Source organism: Cyprinodon tularosa, unplaced genomic scaffold, assembly GCF_016077235.1.
Source record: "Cyprinodon tularosa strain WSP-4 unplaced genomic scaffold, ASM1607723v1 ctg553, whole genome shotgun sequence".
NCBI classification, from domain to species: domain Eukaryota; kingdom Metazoa; phylum Chordata; class Actinopteri; order Cyprinodontiformes; family Cyprinodontidae; genus Cyprinodon; species Cyprinodon tularosa.
Window position 1 is genome coordinate 681,520 of NW_024039289.1, and position 22,260 is coordinate 703,779.

General features: G+C 39.7%; 1 protein-coding gene across 1 annotated transcript in view; it reads right to left on the bottom strand.

Annotated features, from left to right (window-relative positions):
• The window catches only part of LOC119796602 (Fc receptor-like protein 5), a 131,713-nt gene extending 110,128 nt beyond the window's left edge, over positions 1 to 21,585 (bottom strand). Inside the window, exon 1 of the mRNA XM_038305229.1 lies at positions 21,507 to 21,585. Coding sequence (XP_038161157.1) covers positions 21,507 to 21,585 — 79 coding nt within the window. The remainder of the gene's footprint in view (positions 1 to 21,506) is intronic.
• Positions 21,586 to 22,260: the final 675 nt, after the last annotated feature.

Genomic DNA, 22,260 nt, shown 5'->3' on the forward strand with positions numbered 1-22,260 from the left:
ATATAATATACAAGTTTCACTTTTTAAATGGAATTACTGAAATCAATCTACCTTTTCATGATATTCTAATTTTATGACCAGCACCTGTATATTCAATACTAACAAATGACATACTGGAAAATCTTAAACTTACTGTAACATTAATCATCACCTTCCTATATTGATTCTGCCTGAAAAGGTGAACTCACACCCTTCAATTTTGTAAAAATAGTATAAACCAACTTAATATTAATCCATTATTTGAAAATATCCCCCAAGTACACGTTTTTATCTTTAGAAAAAAGTACTGTAAGTATAAAATCTAAATGTTCACATGATAAATAAAAAATCCCTTGTAAGCTGTGAAACTATTTCCCTCTGGTTTTACATAGATTTTAAGAAACAAGTAGTATGTATCTTTAATTCTAATTTAAAGTAACTGAAATTGGTATCTAAGTGAACATTGTGTCTGAGTGAAAGTACCTCTAAAGAACACAGAACAAACATTTCAAATCTTTCTCTGATAATTTTCACAGATAAATCCCAAAATATTAGTCAACTATGAAACTTTAAAAAATATTTATTACAAACTTTTAAATTGTACAAAAGCAGTCATTAATTATAAAACTACCTTCCAGAATGACTTTGCAAATGACCGAAAGAAATTCAACTTTTGAAAACTTTATAATCCTTGAGAATGAATGAGTATAAAAAAAAAAAGCTCAAGCTTTTTCATCAAGCATGTGTTTGGCCTATTGTGGGTTTAAACAAAGAACTTAGCAATCCCTTTAATTATTCTATGTGTTCGTGAGAAAAACTGTAAGGAAAGAATTCAGACATAACTTCTGCCTACCGAATATCCATTACCCAAACATTGCTTACTAGAATGGAACTGAAATCACTGTGGAAGTCAGGAAACGTATCATAGCTGTCAGACACTTCTAGGAGCATCCCACATGTATGTCCAATTGGCCTCCTTGTGAAACTGGTCTGAACTGTAAACTAAACCTTAATAACTCCAGATACCAATAAATCAGAGCCGGTGCACAACCTCAAACATCTTCCAAGCTTTTCCTTGTTAAGCTCCCTGATGTATCTTTTCAGGTGTTTGTCCATTTCTGTCTGCTTGGATGTCATCTCTGTAGGAAAATGTAATATTTCTACTACTCTCTTTAGAGTGGCCTTGAAATCACTATACATTTTGGTCAATTCCCCATATTTTAGATTAATCAGGGGCTGTGTAACCTCCTTCCAGCTGTGGATGACGAACATTGGTTTCTTCAAAATGCCTTTTGGGATATTTCATTCAAAAGTTCTGTAAGAGTAGCAGCAGTGACTCTCTTCCTGCATTCATATCTGTCAAGCTCTTCAAAATGGTTATCATCATCAACAGAGTCAAAATGATCTAATGCATTCTTGTGTGCTCACAAACATCAGAAAGCTTTTCGCCAGGTCACTGGGCACCTCCCCATAAAATATCTCCTCAAGGAAAGGAGGAGTAAGTTTAATTGACTGGCGAATTTGAAATCCTTTCAGAAGAATTCCCCCAACTGCTTTCCAAGAGGCAGCACAGAAATCATGCCTAAGAAAAGGCTCTTTAAAAGTTGTTCCAAGCCTACCACGTTCGTAAAACTCTGCCCAGAAGCTGCTGTAGACATCTCTGATTACACCAGATCCGCTACCTCTACTGAGTTACAGTGATGGGAGTAACAGCGTTGAAAGTAACGGTGTTTCTAGCGCCATTACCTTTTTTAGTAACAAGTAATCTAACTAATTACTTTGACTGTAACTATAACGCAGTTACCACTGCTGACTAACCCGTTACTGCACGTTACTACACAATTAACCTTTTTTTCATGATACCGTTCCCCCATATTAGACAGGGGGAACGCTATCTGACGGGGTTTAGAAGCCCATCAGATACCGTTCCCCCGGATGTAATTTGAGTTGCAATAAATGCAAAACTCTCTGCAATGCTGGGTGGTGAGGGTTACGGGGGCGAGAAACACAAAAGTAATGCAATAGTTACTTTTACTAGTAACTAGATACTTTAATTTTTGAGTAACTCAGTTACTTTTTAGGAGAAGTAACTAGTAACTATTACTAATTACCTTTTCAAAGTAATGTGCCCAACACTGCTGAGTAATCAGAAAGAAGACCAAAATTGATGTCAGGGTCAGAGTCATCCGCAATAGAAACATAATTATCAATTCCATAACCACTGTAAAAGGTTATGGAATCGATACTGACAACTTTTCTTGTTTCTTGACTTTAGTTCGCAGAATATCCTCAGGTTGCTGAAAAATCTGTGAGAACTTCTTCAGAGAAAATGGACCTCATCTGTTGGATCCTGGCAATATTGTATTTCCACTGATGGTTCTTCAATGGCCTCAATATCTGGTACATCAGGCTGAGGAGCAGCTTTGGCACAGGCATGGTTCTTACCATCAGACTCCTCACTTAACTTTGATTTGATGTTGAGTTGATGTATAGAAGAGCAGAAATGGAGTTTAACTGTATTGTATAACATTTCAATTGTGACATCCTTGGGAAAAGGATTTGGCTTGAAATCCCAAACCTGATCTTTGCTGGATTTTCCACCTGGAAAGAATAGTGACTTTCCTTCTTTTAGTATCTTATTACATTGTGCATGAATATTTATAGAGATCTTCCTTGTGCCCCCTCCTTGCTTTGCTCTGACCTGTTTTGCTCTTTTGCCATCATTGTGAACCCATCCTATTTCAATATTTCTTGTTGATGTTTTTACTCTAGCTTTTTTTATTTTGTTCGAAGTTTCTGGCTCCTCTTCTCCAGTTGGGTTTTTCTTTCCAAGCTTGAGCTTCTCCCATAGCTTTTCAAAAAGTCCCTGCTTGTGTTTTATGATCGCAAAAGTTGATCAAAGCAATCCTGTCTCTGTATGATGGAAGATAGTTTGCTAGCTGAGCATCTTCCATTAGCAGGATGACCTCTTGGTCAATCTGTAAATAGAAAAGACATATATCTTTTAAATAAAGATGTAACAGGAAAATAAACAGGAAGCCAATAGGAGAAGAGAAATTAATCTAAAAAATTCTGTTAAATACAATTGTTTCCAGACAGCAAAACATTTTTTCTGATTTCAATGCTCTTTAAGGGAATATAATAACTGGAACCCCGCTAATAAATATGAAAATAATACTAATATGAATGAACTAAAAATCAATAAAGAAACCCTATTATAAACGTAGGCTAGAGGGCCTGCTCCATCCTGAACACAGTGCAGGTGGAGGAGAAAAGAGGACAGTAACAAAATGACATCAATGCGAGACAATGTTGCTCAGCATATAAATGATGCTGTTTCAGAAATGTATAGCTCCTTCTGTGACAGATTGCTGCACCTCAGGTGAAATTCCTCATGGTAAAACATCAGCTTGGTGTGATCAAAGACCAAACGTTATAAATTAATTCCAAAAAAAAGAAATGTAAAAACAATCCACTGGACTTTGAAAACGTTTGGCTTCCCATCCAGGAAGCTTTCCAATTCAAAATGTTAGGAATAGAGTTGAGTTTGAGGTTATATCCAGTAGCCCAACAAAGCCTTTTTTCTTGTTTTGAAAACATGCAAATTGAAATGGACGAAGTTGTCCACCCCTTTTGTTATCCTGCAATGTCCCATACCCGTCTACTGTAAGTGTCTCAAAGGGAGGGCGTTAAAGGTAATTGTTGGCCTGGCTGAATAGGCAAGGGCCTCCGCTCCCCTGTACAGGAGCTGGGGCTGCGATGATATTACGTGCAGTACGTACTTTTGTGGGTTTCTGATCTCCCAAATATGTTGCACATTTATTTTGAGATTCATTTTGGTCCTTTACTGTACAGCCTTTTAAAACTTTTTTTATTCTTATTCTATTCTTATTCTAGCCAGTAATAAAACATAGCTGTTAGTTGGAGAAAAAGTATTGCAAAACGTGGTTAATTATGGCAAAAAAAATGTATTTGGAAGATTCCTGTTAGTGTTGCTTAAGAAAGCGGGGAAACTAGTGATCTTAATTAACCTGTTCATCTTGTACTTGTAGCTGTAACCTTTTCTACTCAATCCAGCTGATTGTTTCTTCTGATGCACCTCGACCTCTCAGGAAAGTCACAATTTCTGACAGATTCTCAGCCCTTATGGATCTGGGCGGAAAAGTAATTAAAATTGTGCAGCCATACTTGGAGATGTATTTCTTTATTTTTGAAGATGCAGCTAAAGTAGGAAGATTTTTTATCTGATGTTCAGGCTTTGCTAGTTTTACTGATTGAAACAATATGGAGCTTCAGTGTAGAACAATATAATTTATATATCTTCCCAAAATGCATTAGTAACAATGGTGACTTAAGCTGTATTATTATTAATATAGAATGTTCCACCTAACTATATGTATGCAGTATTTAAACAATGCAGCACTTTTAGTAGGCTTATACTATACATATCTAACTCCAAACAAAGGCTACATACTGATTATGTAGGACTTTTATATGACCAAGAAAACATTTATATTGTATGGCTAGCAGAGGTAAAATTAATATATTTTATTTGATTTATAACTATTCCTTTTTGGTTTCTCTGGTGTTGCTATAATCTTTGGACACTTATGAGCAGTTGCCATGTCACTTTAGGTGCATGCTGCAATCAATTCTATATAACTTAAGGTATGGCAACATAAAATATAGATTTTATGAACTATTGTTCTGTGAACATGAAAAAAGCTTCCATTTGTCAAATAACATACTGCGTTTAAAAGTTTAAGAGAGAGATGGTAACTGGTAGGGGTCTAAGTGGGTACTGAAAGACGGTAACGTTAATGCTAGTTTGAACAAAGTAACGTTACTGTAATGCAACAGGAATGGCAAGCAAAAGTTATCTTAAGTATGCATATGTGAGTGATGGAGCAGATCATTTTGATAAGCAATAACGTCAAATGTAGACCATACAATCCCTAACATAGGCTAAACGCTACATGTTGTATGACTTTGCTAGCGTTAATAAAGCTGGAAGTATGTTGCATCAAAAACCTTTAAGTCTGTTAGCTCCTGTCAGCTCAAAATTGAAAAATATTAATAACAAAATTATTAATACTTCAGCTTACTTCTTAATTGGGCAGTATGTCTAAGACCAAGTGGACTCAAGTTGAGAGTTTCAAAGTGAGTTTAATGAGTATGGCTGCGCACTGTTACATTGTAGTTTGTGTGGAGATGGTGACTGTATGGAGCTGCTGCAGGTAGCCAATTAGCCGACTTAAAGTAAATATTTTCCATCTTGACTGCCATGACACTCATTGGTATGGCTCTCAGCTTTTAGGTGTCCCTTCCATTGAAAAGTCGATGTGTGTTTGAGCCTTTTGAAACTCACTAAAAACGAAACTGGTAGTGATGGTGGTGAAGCCTCATGAGGCATTGAACCGTTTGGCCAAATTGCTTCAATGATCCCCACAGTTCATGAGAATTCATGTGAACATGTCACCACCTACTGGTAGAGTGCATAACTACAGTTAGTAATATAATTTGTGAATTTTTTTGCAATTGTTTGTCCAGATATGAGTCAATTCAGCTTAATATAGTCTACTTGCTGAGCCCTAATGTTTACCTTAACTTTCCTAATAGAAGCCTGATGCTGCTATGCAATCCCCATATGTTAGGATGTAACCAGAGAGAGCACCATCATCCATGCAGTCAATAACTGTTCTGTCAATCTATGTAGACAGAAAATAATATTAGAACTTAGATGGAAGCTTGGTAATGTTTGCAATATATTTTGGCCACTCAGAGAAAGGGTGTCTAAAAAACCATACATCTTTAAGTTGCAACAATAGCATTAAACATAACAAAGATTAATATAGTTTATTTTTGTTATATTTCCCTAACCTGATGAATAACAATCAGCACAAGTGAAAGACAGCTTCCTGCTAAAACAAAGACTATAAAGGCAGGTCTGATATTTGGAAACCAATACTATTATAAACCAAAGTTATCTCAGACGATATACAGCAGAATAAACAAGCCATTAATCCAACAGTCCTCAGCTGTGTCTCTGATGTCTAGTGTCAGTATGTAGATGTTAACCATCTGAACTCCATGTTCAGCTTTAATTACGGGGTTTAACATTAGCCTAATTAGAATCCTTCGCCGAACGATGAGGCCTCTCTGCTGGGTCTGTCACATGAATAAAATAGAAAATACACAAATAGAGAAAATATAGTGAGAAGAAAAATCTCATTTCTTGTATTCTATTTTAGAACAGTTTTAGTTCTTACTTTGAGCTTATAAGAAAAAACTTTACCATTTCCAGAGGCTCTGAGGGGTTGGATTGTCTCATAGATGGAAAGGTCCTCTACAGACAATAAACCAAGGTCAATGTTAATATTTGGAAATAAATCAGATTATCACTACTTTAATGTTTTACTACAAAAAGGTTGGAATAGTTTTTGCCTTTAGCTGTTTTTCATTAATTTAGTTTACAGTATTGTGGGACAATAACTGGATATTAGAGCTGGAATATAGAAAAATTATAATTATAGATTTATTAAAAAGGAAAACAATCTACAAAGTAATGAAACATCAGATTACTAATCAGGGTGATTAATCTGCTACTAACCATGAAGCAAAGAGCTGTAAACAGGACCATCAGTCTGGGTCACTCCATAATTGGCGGCTGAGGTTTGATTACTGCCCTCTGATTGGTTCAAACTAAAATTATAGAAAACTTAATTTAAAAAAATATATATATTTTTGATGCATGTTCAGAGAGAGAGAACAAATGTTTAGTACTCACCTGATACAGCTTAAACCTGTGATGAGAAAGGAAAGGTAATGATTTGCAGTGAAAATTGTCCTTTGCTTATTCATGTTAAAACATCAAAACAAATCAGAACCTTTTGAGGAAATAAAGCTTTTAACTGAATCGGATTCAATATGAGCTAAAAAAAAAAAAAAGGGGCTGTCTCACCCTTGGACCGTCTGCAGCAACACAACAACATCAGGAGAATAATGAGAATGAGTCCAATAACTGGTCCAATGATCAGCAGCACAGGAAGTGAAGAGCTGACAGGACTGGTGAGAGGCACTGGAGAAAATAAATTTTAGAAAGCCATGTTATTAATCTGAAGATGTTATGTGATTGTAAACATGGACAGAAACCCACAGCACATTCACATTATTAGAGTTCACCTTGTTCATAGATTAAACTTGAATGGTTTTCCTGAATAAAATCTATCAAATGTTTTCATTCTCTCACCTCCAACAGCCATCCAGCTCTGTGGTGACTCCTTTCCTGAATGTTCACACTTGTAGAAACCTTCATCTGACTTTGACACTGCAGAGATCTTCAGCTCCTCTCTGCTGTCATTGTGGATCAGTTTGTTATTATGATAGAAAAATACATTGGAGAGAAGTTTTTGTTCTTTATCTCTGCAGCTCAGAGTAACAGGATCTCCCTCAGTCACAGGATGGACGGGGCTCACCAGGATAATACCATTAATGTCTTCTATAAAACAATCAGAGAACATGAACATTTCATCAGAGATTTTTGGGATTAGAACTGTAAAAACCTTGAAAAGATGCCTTTTCCTTCAGTTTGATCACTTTCAACAGAAGTTTTTATTTATAAACTGATCTACCAACACAAAATGGTCACCCTGTGACCTCACTGGGATATCAGATTAAACACAGAATGGTTCCTATAGCAAGCAACATTATTGGAGGCTGAGGATGTTCTCTTTACTTTTATTTTCTAGATTTTATTGAGATTTCATCAACTGTTCCTCTGAGAGAGGTCTCAGAAAGATGATCACTAGAGCAGGGGTTTTCAAAGCATGAAAGGGTGAGCCCCCCTCCAGGGAGCACTATGCCTGCTGCCCCCCCCCCCCCCCCCCCCCCTCCAAAAAAAAACACCTTGTAATTGCTTTTATTTTGGAACCATCTCATCTTTTAAAATGATACTATCTGAATGAAATTTAACACATGAACATTTTAAAACATTTCCTCCCATTTTAATTATTTTATCGGGGCCTTTGTATGGCAAATACGCCCTTTTTCATTTTTCTAATGATAAGAACAACCCCAAACTCACTTTTCAACTGTTTTCTCCAACAAACGTTACATCTGAGATTCTGAGTTTAATGTTTGAGATACCAACAGTGTTTTCACATCTTAATAAAAACATTTTGATCAGATCTTCATTGAGAGCTGTGGAAATTCAGTCCCTACTGACAGCCAAAAGTGCGCAAGTGACACGTCACTCATCTTCTGTTTCAAGTCCATGTCACAGCTCAGCTCAGCCAGAGCCTCTTCCTCTCCTGCTGAAAGTCCATCTTTGAGTGTCACGGGGAAGGAAAATGGGTTTCTCACCCACTGGTTTGTCATTGTCTCCTCTCCAAACTGCTCGCGCATCCCCTCCAAATGCGCGCAGACAGCCTGCTGTAAAAACTCCACCTTCAGCCCCGCTCTGGCCAAAACATCCTCTAAGATGGGAAACATTTCCACTGATCCCCGCTCCAAACGCGCACCCCACAGTTCCAACTTGGTCCTAAATCCATATTTATTTTTTTCCCTCGCACCGCGCCTCCCCTAAGGTGCTCTGACGCCCCCCAGGGGAGGCGCGCCTCACACTTTGAAAACCGCCGCACTAGAGGACAACAAATAATCAGCTGTATTGGAGGAGATAATATAGTTATTGTCCAGAATTTATATGAGAATAGTTTTCTATGAAGATGAAAATAGAAGAAATAAACAATGATGATTAACATCAGAATAAATCTGCAGCTCTGAAATTTAAAGCACTGATGGTTCAGAGCAGCTCTGAAACATTAAATGGGTCCATAAATATGATCATGTTATTTTAAATGAATTCAGTTTAATATCAGACAGTTTTACTTTCTACTGTAGAAAGTTAAAGTAAATTTACTTTAAAACTGAACAATGGTAATTTAGTTTTTAAACCTTCTGATAAATAACTTGTTGAACAACCTTGATGATAGAATTATATAGATGTGAGAATTTAAGGAGAATATTTTATCAAGGAGCAAATATTTAAATTAGAGGTTACAGTACGTATTAAACATTAAATATACTGAAATGTGTTAATGTTAAAAATAAGGAAAGAGAAAGAAAAACATGATAAATCATAACCTACTCTGTACAGTGATGTTTACAGTGTTGCTGAAGTGTCCTGATCCAGACTCACACCAGTACACTCCACTATCATACCAGTATAAGTTGATGCTGCATGTAGATCTGTTCATGATGTCAAAGAGGAAGCAGTCAATCATTGAACCTGTTTCTCTAATCCACTTCACTATCCATTTAGTAGAGTTTCCCTCACAGCTCAGAGACACAGAGTCAGAGTTGAAGTGTTGAACTCTGTCAGGACTCACTGAGAGAGACGCTGCTGGATGAGGATCTGGAAAACAACACAGGATTTAGGCTGAGCACAGAAACAACAGGTCAAAGGATTATTATGGATTTTCTTTTTGAACATCTTTAATAATAAATATGACTGCAAACATTTTAACAAAGTGATCAAACTGTGATATCCAGGGGCGGAGCTAGATGGGGGGCCAGGAGAGGCAATGGCCACTCTTAGCCACTCATTGGCCACCCCTGTGGCCACCCGTATCATTTTTTCCTTGCGCTCTAATACAGACAGTGGCAGCGGTAATACTATAAAGAGGAATGTTTAAACTTATTAAACATATACATTTTTCATATATTAATAGCTACTTGACAACTAAAACGCTGTGGTTAATTATGTGCATCAAAATACTAACATCAAACTTTATATATACAGAATTCATGCTCTTTTAAGACCCTAATTTTGTGTTATATGGGGTAAAGAGAAAATGATGTCTCTGCTAGTCATCAAGGAGTTTTCAGTGAAATCATAGATAACTACTTTAATAATAACTTCAAAATCCATTTAATGTAGATATTAGTACATGTCATATTAATGCTATGCAGAACAATTTTTGATTAAAGTGGGTAAGTAATGACAATGGAAAATATGATTTCCCCAGACATTTTGTCCATTATACCTTTTAGACAGCATGGATGTTTAAATATATGCATCTATTTGTAATCAAAAGGCTGTAGGAAAGTATAGTTTGTCTTTATTTAGAAAATATGGATGCTGTGCTCGTTCCTGTTGGAACAGTGTAGATGGACTCTGAGGTTCTGGCACTATCTGCTTTTGGCCACCCCTCAGTTTACATTGGTTTTTGACTCACCACCCCTATTAAAATTTTCTGGCTATGCCTCTGGTGATATCTGTCCTTTAAATCCAATATATTAGTGAATCTCAGATTGTACTTCCTGCAGAAACTCAGGAAGCTCAACCTTCCACAGCAGCAGCTGATCATTTTCTATACCTACCTGGTTATGGCATCGCTTACCCCCCTCTATTTCCACCCCTGCTTACTCTACTCATAGAGCAAGATTGTGAAGGGATTAAACAGAAAATAATTTACCCTAAATCTGTTTAGTTTTAATAGTTTTGAGCTTTTTAAGCCAATCAGATCAATAAAACCTGTATCACCTGCTTATTTATTGAACATATGAAGTTTAAAACAACCTTCAAAGAGTCTTAAGTTCTTTTTTATCATTTTAATCTGTGGTGGATTGTTTAGACTCTGATCATATTGGGGTTTTCTCTGGACTGTGTGAAAACCTTTAAAATTACTTTATGGAACAACTGCGGTTTAAAGGTTATGAGAGCATATTCGGAGAAAAATGTTAATTAAAGCAGGAACATTGAAACTAACAGAGTTTAATGGGTCACCAAAAACACAGGACATGGAATAAAAGACATTTTAACGAGTAATTTGATAAGCAATGTCTAAAGTGTAGTTGAAATTAATAAATAGATGAGCCCCAAAAGTTCTACAACACAATGTTATGTACTGAGATCAAGATTAATCTCTACCAAAGTGATGGAAAAACAGTGGAGAAATAATGAGCCACTTATGATGTGAAGCTGATAAGCTCGTATGTGAAGTACGGTGGTGATTATTTAATGAGTGTTGGTTTAATTTCATGCTTTGGGCTACATGGCAGCTTCTGGAACAGGATCATTAATATTTATTGATGACGTAACTGATGATGGTATCAGCTGAATGAATCCTGAAATGAACAGAAACTTTCTGACAGCTAATTTTAAGAAAAGATTCATCCAAAATAATCTGGAGGAATTTTATCATGCAGCAGGACAATGACCCAAAGCACACTGCTAACAAAGGAAAGGTCTCCATCAGGGCAGAAAGTGGAAGGTTTTAGAAAAGCCAGTCAATCACCAGACCTTCACCAAACAGATCATGCATTACACCTCCTGAAGAGGAGACTGAGAGAGAAACCCCCAAAATAAACAAGAACTGAAAGAAGCTGCAGTAAAAACCTGGAATAGCATCACAGAAGAAGAATCAACAGTTTGGATGTTTATGTGTATTTATACATTTTACTGCATATCATTGTTTAAGTAATGTAGTTTTAGGCTTATCTTTAAAGAACAATGATCAGATTGACTTGTTTTAAAAATGTAATAAATAAAAATGAAAGAGGATGAATTAAAATTTAAAAGATGTCTCTGAACAACATCCTTTTCTCACTCTACAGCTATAGACAAAAGTACATTAAGTAAGATAAAAGTACAGCAGGAATCCATATTAACTTTAACTGGTAAATACTATAATAAATCTGATTCATATCTAACAGTTATTTGAATTCCTTGTAAAACATGACAGTCGATACAAAGCATTCATATGAATGTTCTTAGATAATGATGGTTACAGATTGAACATATAACTATGGCTCCTGTTTAATTATTGCATAGAGAGGAAAATACTGACCTGCAGACCAGATCAACTTTGGTTCACTGTAAGCAGTGAAATCTGCTGGATCTTCTCTTCCTCCTCTGCACACATATCCTGCTGTGTGATTTTGTCCATGAAGGATGTAAGAGTTCAGTTGAGTTCTGTTGGTGATGTTAGGCAGCAGCTCAAAGCTGTAGGATCTGGATGATAAATCAGGAACAGCTTTATACCAGAAGAACCTCCATCCTGCAGACTGAGGTTCAACCTCACAGCTCAGAGTCACTAAGGCTCCAGGACTCAGCCATAATGGAGACACAGAGAGGACAGGGCAAAGGTCACCTGTTGGCAGTGGTTTCAAAAGTACACACATTTGTTACTTAAATAGAAGTATAGATACTGCAGTTCAAAAACAACTTTTACTTCAACAAATTCTCAGGAGCATTTTCTTCTTATGTGGAGTCTCAACTTGCGTTTTTTTACCTCTGATTTTGTGATTTTTTTTTAGTTTCTTCTTTTTTTCCTGCAAGATTTCAACTTAAAAGTTGAAGTATCAACTTGACGTCTTTACTCAAGTAAAAGTGAAAAAGTATGTGCTTCAAAAAGTACTTAAAGTGCAGAAGTATAAAGTGTTGGGATCTGGAGGTCTGTCCACCTTTCTCCAGCAGAGGGCGTTCTAGGTCTCCTGGGGCTGAAGCTGACCACCACATCTGCGGCTCATGAGCTCATCAGGAGACCAGCATTTAAGGAGGGGCAGAGCTACAATCCGATGCCAGAGTGTTTGCCAGTTATGGTTAGCAAGCCTGAGCCAACCTGCCTGTCTGAATCTCTGACTCCCCTGAAGCCCGAACCTGAACCTAATCTGCTTTTGTCCTCTCTGCTTGCGTGAAACAAAGCTGTCTGTTCTCAGAAGAATCCTGGAAATCCAACTCAGTCTGAAACCTGCCTGCCCGCTCTCAGCAAGAGCTGAGGGAGAAGCTCTGAACCTGCTCAGTAAGATTGTCTGCTCTGCCCTGCCTCTGCCTAGTCCTCTGCCTGCCTTCAGCCTCTGGACCCTCCTGGCTCCCCCCTTCTACCGCTCCGCTCATCTTTGATCAGGTATAGACCTGCAAACACCCAACCAGCTAGTTCACTGAAAGACTGCTAACCAATCTGTCCCTCCTCTGCAGTGAAAACCAGTCGTGACCAGACCCGGACCCAGTTATCCCAGAAATCGTTGTTCTTTATGGTGATTTATCTTCAATAAACTTTGTGAACTTTTTCCCAGCCTCTGAGTGTTCTGCATGTGGGTTAGATCCCTGAAAGCCAACATGACAGAACACTCTGGCCAACAAGCAAACCGAGCAGACACACTTCGGAGGATTTTGGACCATGAAGGAGCGCTCATCCAAGGCCATGACACAGCTCTCCGTGAGTTTAATATCCGAGTTGATCAAACCAACCAAACTTTGCAGGAGTTAGCCGGCTATCTCCCCGAAGCTACTCCCAGAGCGGAGCCAGCTCAACTTCCGGTTCCGGAGGCTAATCCGCCTCTCAGATCAGAACCCAGTCCGTCATTTCCGGAATTCCGCCCCTCACTTCCGGAAAAATTCTCTGGCTTACCAACTAAGTGCAAAGGATTTCTTTTTCAATGTAAGCTGATTCTTGAACACTCTCCTGCCAGTTTTCCCAACGACAAGATAAAAATAGCCTTTATCATATCTCAGTTATCTGGAAGAGCCCTTGATTGGGCAGAGGCCCGATTTCTTTCAGAATCCAGTTTTTCCTGCACATTCGAGCAATTCTTAAAGGAATTCTCTATAGTTTTTAACCATGACTCTGACCAATGTACTGAATCTCGTGGTTTATTAGACCTCAAACAAGGAAATAGGTCTGTAGCCGATTTTTCGATTGACTTCCGGGTCAGAGCCACTGCTTCCGGATGGAATGAACCCGCGCTTAAAAGCGCTTATTTCAAGGCTCTAAATGAAACAATAAAGGCTGAACTGGCTACTATAGATGAACCAGCGACCTTGGAGGATTTAATAAGATTAACCATTCGTCTGGATAATAGGCTGCGAGCCAGACAAAGATCAAAAGTAAGATCTCACGTTTGTTCTGTTTCTGCCCCTGCAAACAACTTCAATGCCACGTCTGTTTGTTCCTTGTCCTCTGAACCTGACTCCAGATCTAGGAGCCGAAATCAGCCTGCTTCCGCTTTTTCTTCTAAAACTCATCATGTCTCTCCACCCACAGAGGTTTCCGAAGTCGAGCCCATGCAAATCGGTCACACCAGACTCTCGACAGAAGAGAGGCAAAGGAGAGTTAAGGAGAACCTGTGCATGTACTGTGGAGAACCCGGCCACTTCGTCTCAACCTGCCCAGCTAAGGTAAAAGCCGGGGTCCGCTAGAGGATATGAGGAGTCTGGTGGACCATCTGCAGTCTGAAAAATCTCCTCATCTGCTGTTACCTGCTACTCTTTTTACCTCGGATCAGTCTCTCACCTTATCCGCCTTCATAGACTCTAGTTGTGAGAGAAACTTAATTGACTCAAACCTGGTTCAACAACTAAACATCAAGATCTCTCCGTTGAAAAGTCCTCTCAGAGTTTCAGCCCTGGATGGGAAGAGATTACCTCAAGTTACTCATCAGACTCAGCCACTCGAACTGCAGGTCTCCGGTAACCACAGAGAGACAGTTTCATTTTTCGTTTTTCCATCTGCCTGTTCTCCTCTAGTTCTAGGATATGAGTGGCTGGAGCGTCATAACCCACACATTAATTGGGCTAAGAAACACATCGAGTCCTGGTCTTCCTCCTGCCATGTCTCATGTCTCCGCTCTGCAGCTCCGTCTGTTCACTCCCCAGCCAGTCATCAGGAAGCTAATCCGCCTGATTTATCCAATGTACCTCCTGACTACCATGATCTAGCACCTGTCTTCAGTAAGGTCAGTGCTTTGTCACTTCCTCCTCACAGACCATACGATTGTGCCATTGACCTTTTACCTGGGGCTCCACTTCCCAGTAGTCGACTTTTTAATATCTCCAAGCCTGAAAGAGAAACCATGGAGAAGTATATTAATGAGTCCTTAGCCGCCGGTATTATTCGGCCCTCCTCATCTCCTCTTGGTGCCGTTTTTTTCTTCGTAGGCAAGAAGGATGGATCTCTCCGGCCCTGTATTGATTATAGAGGACTCAACCAAATAACCATTAAGAACAAATACCCCCTGCCTCTGCTCGCATCCGCCTTTGAACCTGTTCAAGGGGCCACAGTTTTCTCAAAATTGGATCTAAGAAATGCCCACAATCTCCTCAGAATCAGAGAGGGAGGTGAGTGGAAGACGGCTTTTAAAACTCCTCTAGGCCAGTTCGAGTACCTGGTTATGCCCTTTGGTCTGACTAACGCTCCTGCCTGTTTTCAAGCCCTGTTTAACAATGTTTTGAGAGATTTCCTCAACATTTTTGTCTTCGTCTATATTGACGATATCCTGATTTACTCTAAGAATCTGTCTGACCATAAGAAACATGTTCGTTTGGTTCTCCATAGGCTTCTGGAAAATAAGCTCTTCGTCAAGGCTGAAAAATGTGAGTTTCACCAACCCTCTGTTACCTTCCTAGGATTCGTGCTCGAGAGCGGGCAGGTGAAGCCATCCGAGGACAAGATTAAGGCAGTTTTGGACTGGCCTACCCCCGAGAATCGCAAGCAGCTACAGAGGTTTTTGGGCTTTGCTAATTTTTACAGACGTTTCATCAGAAATTACAGCCAGACAGCCCAACCATTCACAGGCCTGACCTGCGTTAAGAGAAAGTTTCACTGGTCTGAAGAGGCTGACTTCGCATTAAAAAAGCTCAAGGCTCTTTTTTCCAGCGCACCCATTATCATCCAACCTGATCCCTCCAAACAATTTATACTGGAGTTGGATGCATCTGATTCTGGAGTGGGAGCAGTTTTATCACAACTATCGGACTCTGATCATAAAACTCACCCATGCGCCTTTTTCTCCCGCAGACTCTCTCCAGCTGAACAAAATTATGATGTCGGTGACAGAGAACTTCTGGCAATCAAACTCGCACTGGAAGAGTGGCGGCATTGGCTAGAGGGCGCAGAACATCCTGTATTGGTATGGACCGACCACAAGAATCTGTCATACATACAATCAGTTAAAATATCAAATCCCCGTCAGTCCCGTTGGTCTCTGTTTTTCTCCCGCTTCAATCTGATTATTTCCTACAGACCTGGTTCAAAGAATGTCAAACCTGATTCTATCTCTCTCCTGTACTCATCTGACAAGCCCGAAACTCCTGAATCCGTCCTACCTGCCAGCTGCACGGTGGCAGCCGTTTCCTGGGAGATCACCGACCTGATTAAAGAAGCCCAAGCTTCAGAACCTGACCCTGGAAATGGCCCGCATTCTGCCAAGTTTTCTGCCCATCCTAGTGTGAGCAGAACTATTGCCCTTATTACTCGTCGTTTCTGGTGGCCGTCCCTTCATAGAGACATAAAAGAATACGTTCTAGCATGTCCAGTTTGTGCTAGAAACAAACCTTCTCATCAGCCCCCTCGTCCCACGTTGCTGTGGATTTTGTTACCGGCCTGCCAATCTCCAAGGGTATGACAACAATCCTTACCATTATAGATCGCTTTTCTAAAACATGTCATCTTGTCCCTCTCAGGAAGCTCCCGACAGCCTTCCAAACGGCTCAACTGTTGGTCAAACATGTTTTCAGACTCCATGGCATTCCCCAGGAGATCCTCTCTGATAGAGGCCCTCAGTTCACCTCTCAGGTATGGAAACACTTCTACTCAGCTCTGAACACCAAAGTATAGTTGTCTTCAGGTTATCATCCTCAGTCCAACGGGCAGACTGAACGTATGAACCAGGAAATGGAATCCACCCTTCGCTGTCTGACGTCCACCAATCCTACCGACTGGAGTCAGTTCCTCCCCTGGGTAGAGTACGCTCACAACACTCAAATTTCATCCGCTACTGGTCTGTCTCCATTCCAAGTATCGCTAGGCTATCAACCACCCCTGTTTCCAAAAGATGAAAGAGAAATCTCCGTACCCTCCATTCACCATCACATACGCAGCTGCCAGAGGCTCTGGAAAGAAACCATTTCAGCACTAAATCGAACATCGGCTCAGAATAAGAGATACTATGATCGCAAGCGACGTCCAGCTCCCATCTACTCTCCCGGTCAACAGGTCTGGTTATCTACTCGTGACATTCCTCTCAGATCCATGTCCCGTAAACTCTCCCCTAGGTTCATCGGTCCCTACAAGATTGATTCCATCATCAACCTGTCTGCCATCCGCCTGCATCTGCCACCCTCACTCCGTATCCACCCGACCTTCCATGTATCCCAAATCAAGCCTGTTCTCACCAGTCCTTTGTGTCTGACTCCCCTCCACCCGCCCGGGACATTGATGGTCACCCTGCCTTCAGCGTTCGCCGGATGGTGGACTCCCGTCGCCGAGGCCGCGGTTGGCAGTACCTGGTCGACTGGGAGGGCTACGGTCCAGAGGACCACACTTGGCTCCCTGGGTCCTTCATCTTAGACCCCACCTTGATTGACGACTAACGTGAGTCTCTGCCATCTACATCTTGTGGACCGCCAGGAGGCGGTCGTTGAGGGAGGGGGTTCTGTTGGGATCTGGTGGTTTGTCCACCTTTCTCCAGCAGAGGGCGTTCTAGGTCTCCTGGGGCGAAAGCTGACCACCACACCTGCGGCTCACTAGCTCATCAGGAGACCAGCATTTAAGGAGGGGCAGAGCTACAATCCGATGCCAGAGTGTTTGCCAGTTATGGTTAGCATGCCTGAGCCAACCTGCCTGTCTGAATCTCTGCCTGCCTTCAGCCTCTGGACCCTCCTGGTTCCCCCCTTCTACCGCTCTGCTCATCTCTGATCAGGTATAGATCTGCAAACACCCAACCAGCTAGTTCACTGAAAGACTGCTAACCAATCGAATCAAATAGAATTTAAAATCTTCCTTCTCACATATAAAGCCTTAAATGGCCAAGCTCCATCTTATATCAGAGATCTGATTGTTCCTTATGTTCCTAACAGAGCACTTCGCTCTCAATCTGCAGGTTTACTAGTGGTTCCTAGAATTTCTAAAAGTAGAATGGGAGGCAGATCTTTTAGTTATCAGGCTCCTCTCCTGTGGAACCAACTACCAGTTTTAGTCCGTGAGGCAGACACCCTGTCTACTTTTAAGGCTAGGCTTAAAACTTTCCTTTTTGATAAAGCTTATAGTTAGAGTGGCTCAGGTTATCCTGAGCTATCTCTATAGTTATGCTGCTATAGGCTTAGACTTTTGGAGGACATGGGGACCCCCATTTCATCATTCTGCTTCATTCTCTCTCTGTTCTCCTATTCTGCAGAATCTGTTAGTTCAATCTCTAACCTTCTGCTCTCTCTGCTTTTCCTCAGAGTAGCTTTGCCTCGTCTGTTCCTGTTTGGCTGTGACGTCATCCTGGAAAGAAACATCAGCTGTGCTGCTTCTATCAACACCCTTGTTTATAGATGTTGGAGATCGGCCTGTTTTCCAGTGTGGTCCTGTTTCTCTGACCGTGACTGAGTGGATGTGCTTTCTTCGTCCTCTGGCATGGGAGCTGCCTTGGAGCTCGTCTGCCTGGCTGTGTGTTTCCTGGACGGGGCCGCCTTTTACAGCTGCTTTTTGTATCTCTGCTTCTGTCTCCTTGAACCCCAGTCGGCCTCGGCAGATGGCCGCTCACACTGAGCCTGGTTCTGCTGGAGGTTTCTTCCTGTTAAAAGGGAGTTTTTCCTCTCCACTGTCGCTACAAGCATGCTTAGTGTGGGGGATTGTATTTGAGTCAATGAGTCAATGCAATCAACTGGTTTTCCTTAGATAGAAAACTTTGTATCAATTTGACTGTATGATCTGGTTGAACTGTAAAGTGCCTTGAGATGACATGTGTTGTGAATTTGGCGCTATATAAATAAACTGAATTGAATTGAATTGAATCTGTCCCTCCTCTGCAGTGAAAACCAGTCGTGACCAGACCCGGACCCAGTTATCCCAGAAATCGTTGTTCTTTATGGTGATTTATCTTCAATAAACTTTGTGAACTTTTTCCCAGCCTCTGAGTGTTCTGCATGTGGGTTAGATCCCTGAAAGCCAACATGACATAAAGTAACCTTTAAAAAATAACAGCCAAATGTCACTATATGAATCGAAAGCAAATTTTTCGACTATTTCCAAAAATTCTTTGAAATAGGGCCAAGGATGAGGGAGGTCTTATTGGTCTCGCCTGTGTCCGACCTTTCAGACATTTCAAAATCTTTTTCTGAATCCAACATTGTAACATGGCACAGACAATTCACATTTGCAGTTTGAAGAACACCTGCTTGCTTCTGATGATTTCCTTTAGCTAACCAATGAGTGTTTGCGTTATATGATTCATCCAATTACACTCGTTTTCACTAGATGTGGATGGCGCCAATGATCTGCATTGGATGGCACACATGACATGAAATAAATATTTATAAACATAAAACTGAAGCCAAGAGTAATGAGTAGAGGTGAGTAGGGATGGGAATCGAAAACCGGTTCCTGTTCAGAACCGGTTCCGTATTTTTCGATTCCATGGCATCGTTTGGCAGCTCGCTGAATGATTCTTTTTTCGATTCCCGCAGCACCAGAGCCGAGAGCGCCGGCTCTGGGGAGCACGACTTACGTCACGTTTTTTACGTAAGTTACGCAACTTACGCAAGTTACGCAAGTTACGCAAGTTGGAAGAACTATTCGAGGAGGAAGACAACGTGCTGCGGTCACTTTGTGAATCAAAGCCCCGTCTTTCCTTAGCCCAGAGGGTAGATCAGGAAATCCAGCTCTATAAAAGCTTGCCCTCCATCCCCTGCAGGGATAGCGCCACACTGTGGTGGTGGAACAAGCAAGATACGCTGCCCTTGCTATCTGGACTGGCTGAAAACTACCTCTGTGTGCAGGCTTCCTCCACCCCATCTGAGAGGGTGTTCTCCACGGCTGGAGACACCATAAGCGCTGAAAGATCCCGTATCCTTCCAGAAAAAGCAGATATGCTCATCTTTCTGCAAAAGAACTGTTAATTTTCCCTACTACTGTTTTATAATTAGTATTTTTTGTTATTTAAAATAGGTTATTATCCCATCATTTGTTATTAGACATTGTTGGTTATTAAGTTTGTTCTTGTATTCATTTTTCATTTAAACACAGATGTTACTCCAGTTTCACATTTCCTGTGGACATCTTGATCTTTTTGAGTTTGTAAGATTGTGCAATAGTTAAGTAAACAAAGTTGATTCTGATAATCAAACTGTTTGTTCTCCTTTTTCCCCCAAATTGGAATCGAAAAAAGAATCGATTAAGAATCGAATCGTTTCATAGAATCGAAAAGGGAATCGGAATCGTGAAAATCTTTTCAATTCCCAACCCTAGAGGTGAGTATTGGCATGAGTGTTGCGATTCGATACATGTTGCGATACTTGGGTCATGATATGATATTATCACGATACAGCAGTATCACTATATATTGCCATATTTTCCTGAGCTATCAAAACCAAATGATGAGATAAAACAGCAAGTGCTGTATATTTTCATCAGAAAATATTGATAAGGTATTATTATCCATATTGTTTGGGGTTTTTCTTCCACTGTGACTGCTTCAAATACAGATTTGGTGCTGCACACACAGTTAAAGGGCTCCACAGCTCTTTCTGCCAGAGTGGTGGTGCAGAGGTACCCCATTTTCCCATCAATGTTTTATGTAACCATTTTTTTTTGTTGAAAATCGATACTAAGAAGTGAAAGATCGATATTATATTGGGCAGCCGAAGATCACGATATATCGCCAAAACGATTATTTCCCACACCCCTAGTAATGAGTAACGTTTGTTTTAAAAATGTAAGGAATAGAAAACACAGATACTGGTGTGAAAATGTGATGAGTAGAAGTCAGAAGTAGGAAGAAAATAATTAATGGAGTAAAGTATAGATACCTAAAAAGTTTACTTAAGTACAGTAGTGAAGTATTTGTACTTCGCTACTTGACACCTCTGCCTGTTGAAATCAATCATTAGGCAGCATCAGCACTATGATGGAGGAATTAGACTTTGATTGAAATGTTAGATCTTAAAATTCATTATTAATGTAATATGTGTTTGGAGTCAGTTAAATATAAACAATGTTGTGATGCCAAAACCTAATGAATTTTAATTGAATATTAGTTTAACATACATGTATTTTAATTAGTAAACAGTAAATCTGACAACTAAAAGATAACTAGAGATAAATAGTCCAACTAATGCAAAGAAAGAGCATCATGGCTTTGATGATTGAAGCTTAAAGTTCGACTTTGTTCCTCTGTACAAGCTGCTTTCCTTTAGCTTTATTATGACTCAAGTTACTAGGAAATACTGATGAAATAAAGAAATATAAAATACTAACTAATGAAAGAAAAAAATTTGACAAATTTATGTCAATATAGGTGAGATTAGAAAAAAAAAAAACATAACAATTATATTTAGTTAATCAAAGACCAACCATTTATCTTGAATCTGTCAGCAGGAGGAATATCATGCTTTTTGGATCATAAAGATACTTAACACAGTAAGTAATGTATACTTTTTTTTTTTTCGCTGAACACCATTATTAGGTTTAAAAAAAAAGATACCCTATCATTGAACAAATCTGAAATCACTTTTTGTTTCAATGGTGAACAGAAACAAAACTCACCAGTTTTCCTTACAGAGACTTTATTGCTGCCTTCAGTGTAGAAAACTGGATCTCCTCTTCCTCCTCTGCAGCTGTACATACCTCCCTCTGAGACTCTGAGAAATCCATCAGGTTCATAATCTCTGATGGACTGTTCTAAAGGATCCCATAACCTGTGTCTGAACCAGTCAAACTTCCATCCAGCAGAGCTGCGCACAGAGCAGGTCAGTGTTATACTGCCCCCTGCTGGTATGATTGTTTCCTCTGCTGTCAGTTTGGCTCTTGGTTTTTCTGCTATTGAGGGAAAAACAAAAACAAGTAAATCTCAAGAATATTGTTTAATGAAGTATTTTAACTCCATAAATCTCGCATTTAGCTAGTAGAATAAATCAGATACATGATCCCCTGAGAATTGAAAACCACATTTTACATAAACAATTGATCAACTTTTTGTTGACCATATTTATGTAGGCAACTATGCATTTTTTTATTTTTTCATTTTCCAGGTATAGCCAATATTAACTTTACAATGTTTATGTGTTTATGTATGTGGTGTTCTTGAAAGTATTCACTGAAAAATATTTTTTTATTAAAAAATGTGATTTAATCTATGATGATCTAAAACAAAAGAGTAAAGTTAGAACATTTCCTAAACTGTTCTCTACTGGTCAACATAATCTGGCTCACCTGTAGCAACGTTGTGATCATATTAGACACTAACAAAGCTGATAAGATCCTTAATGTTATGAAATATTTGCTTTAAACTTTAAGCATA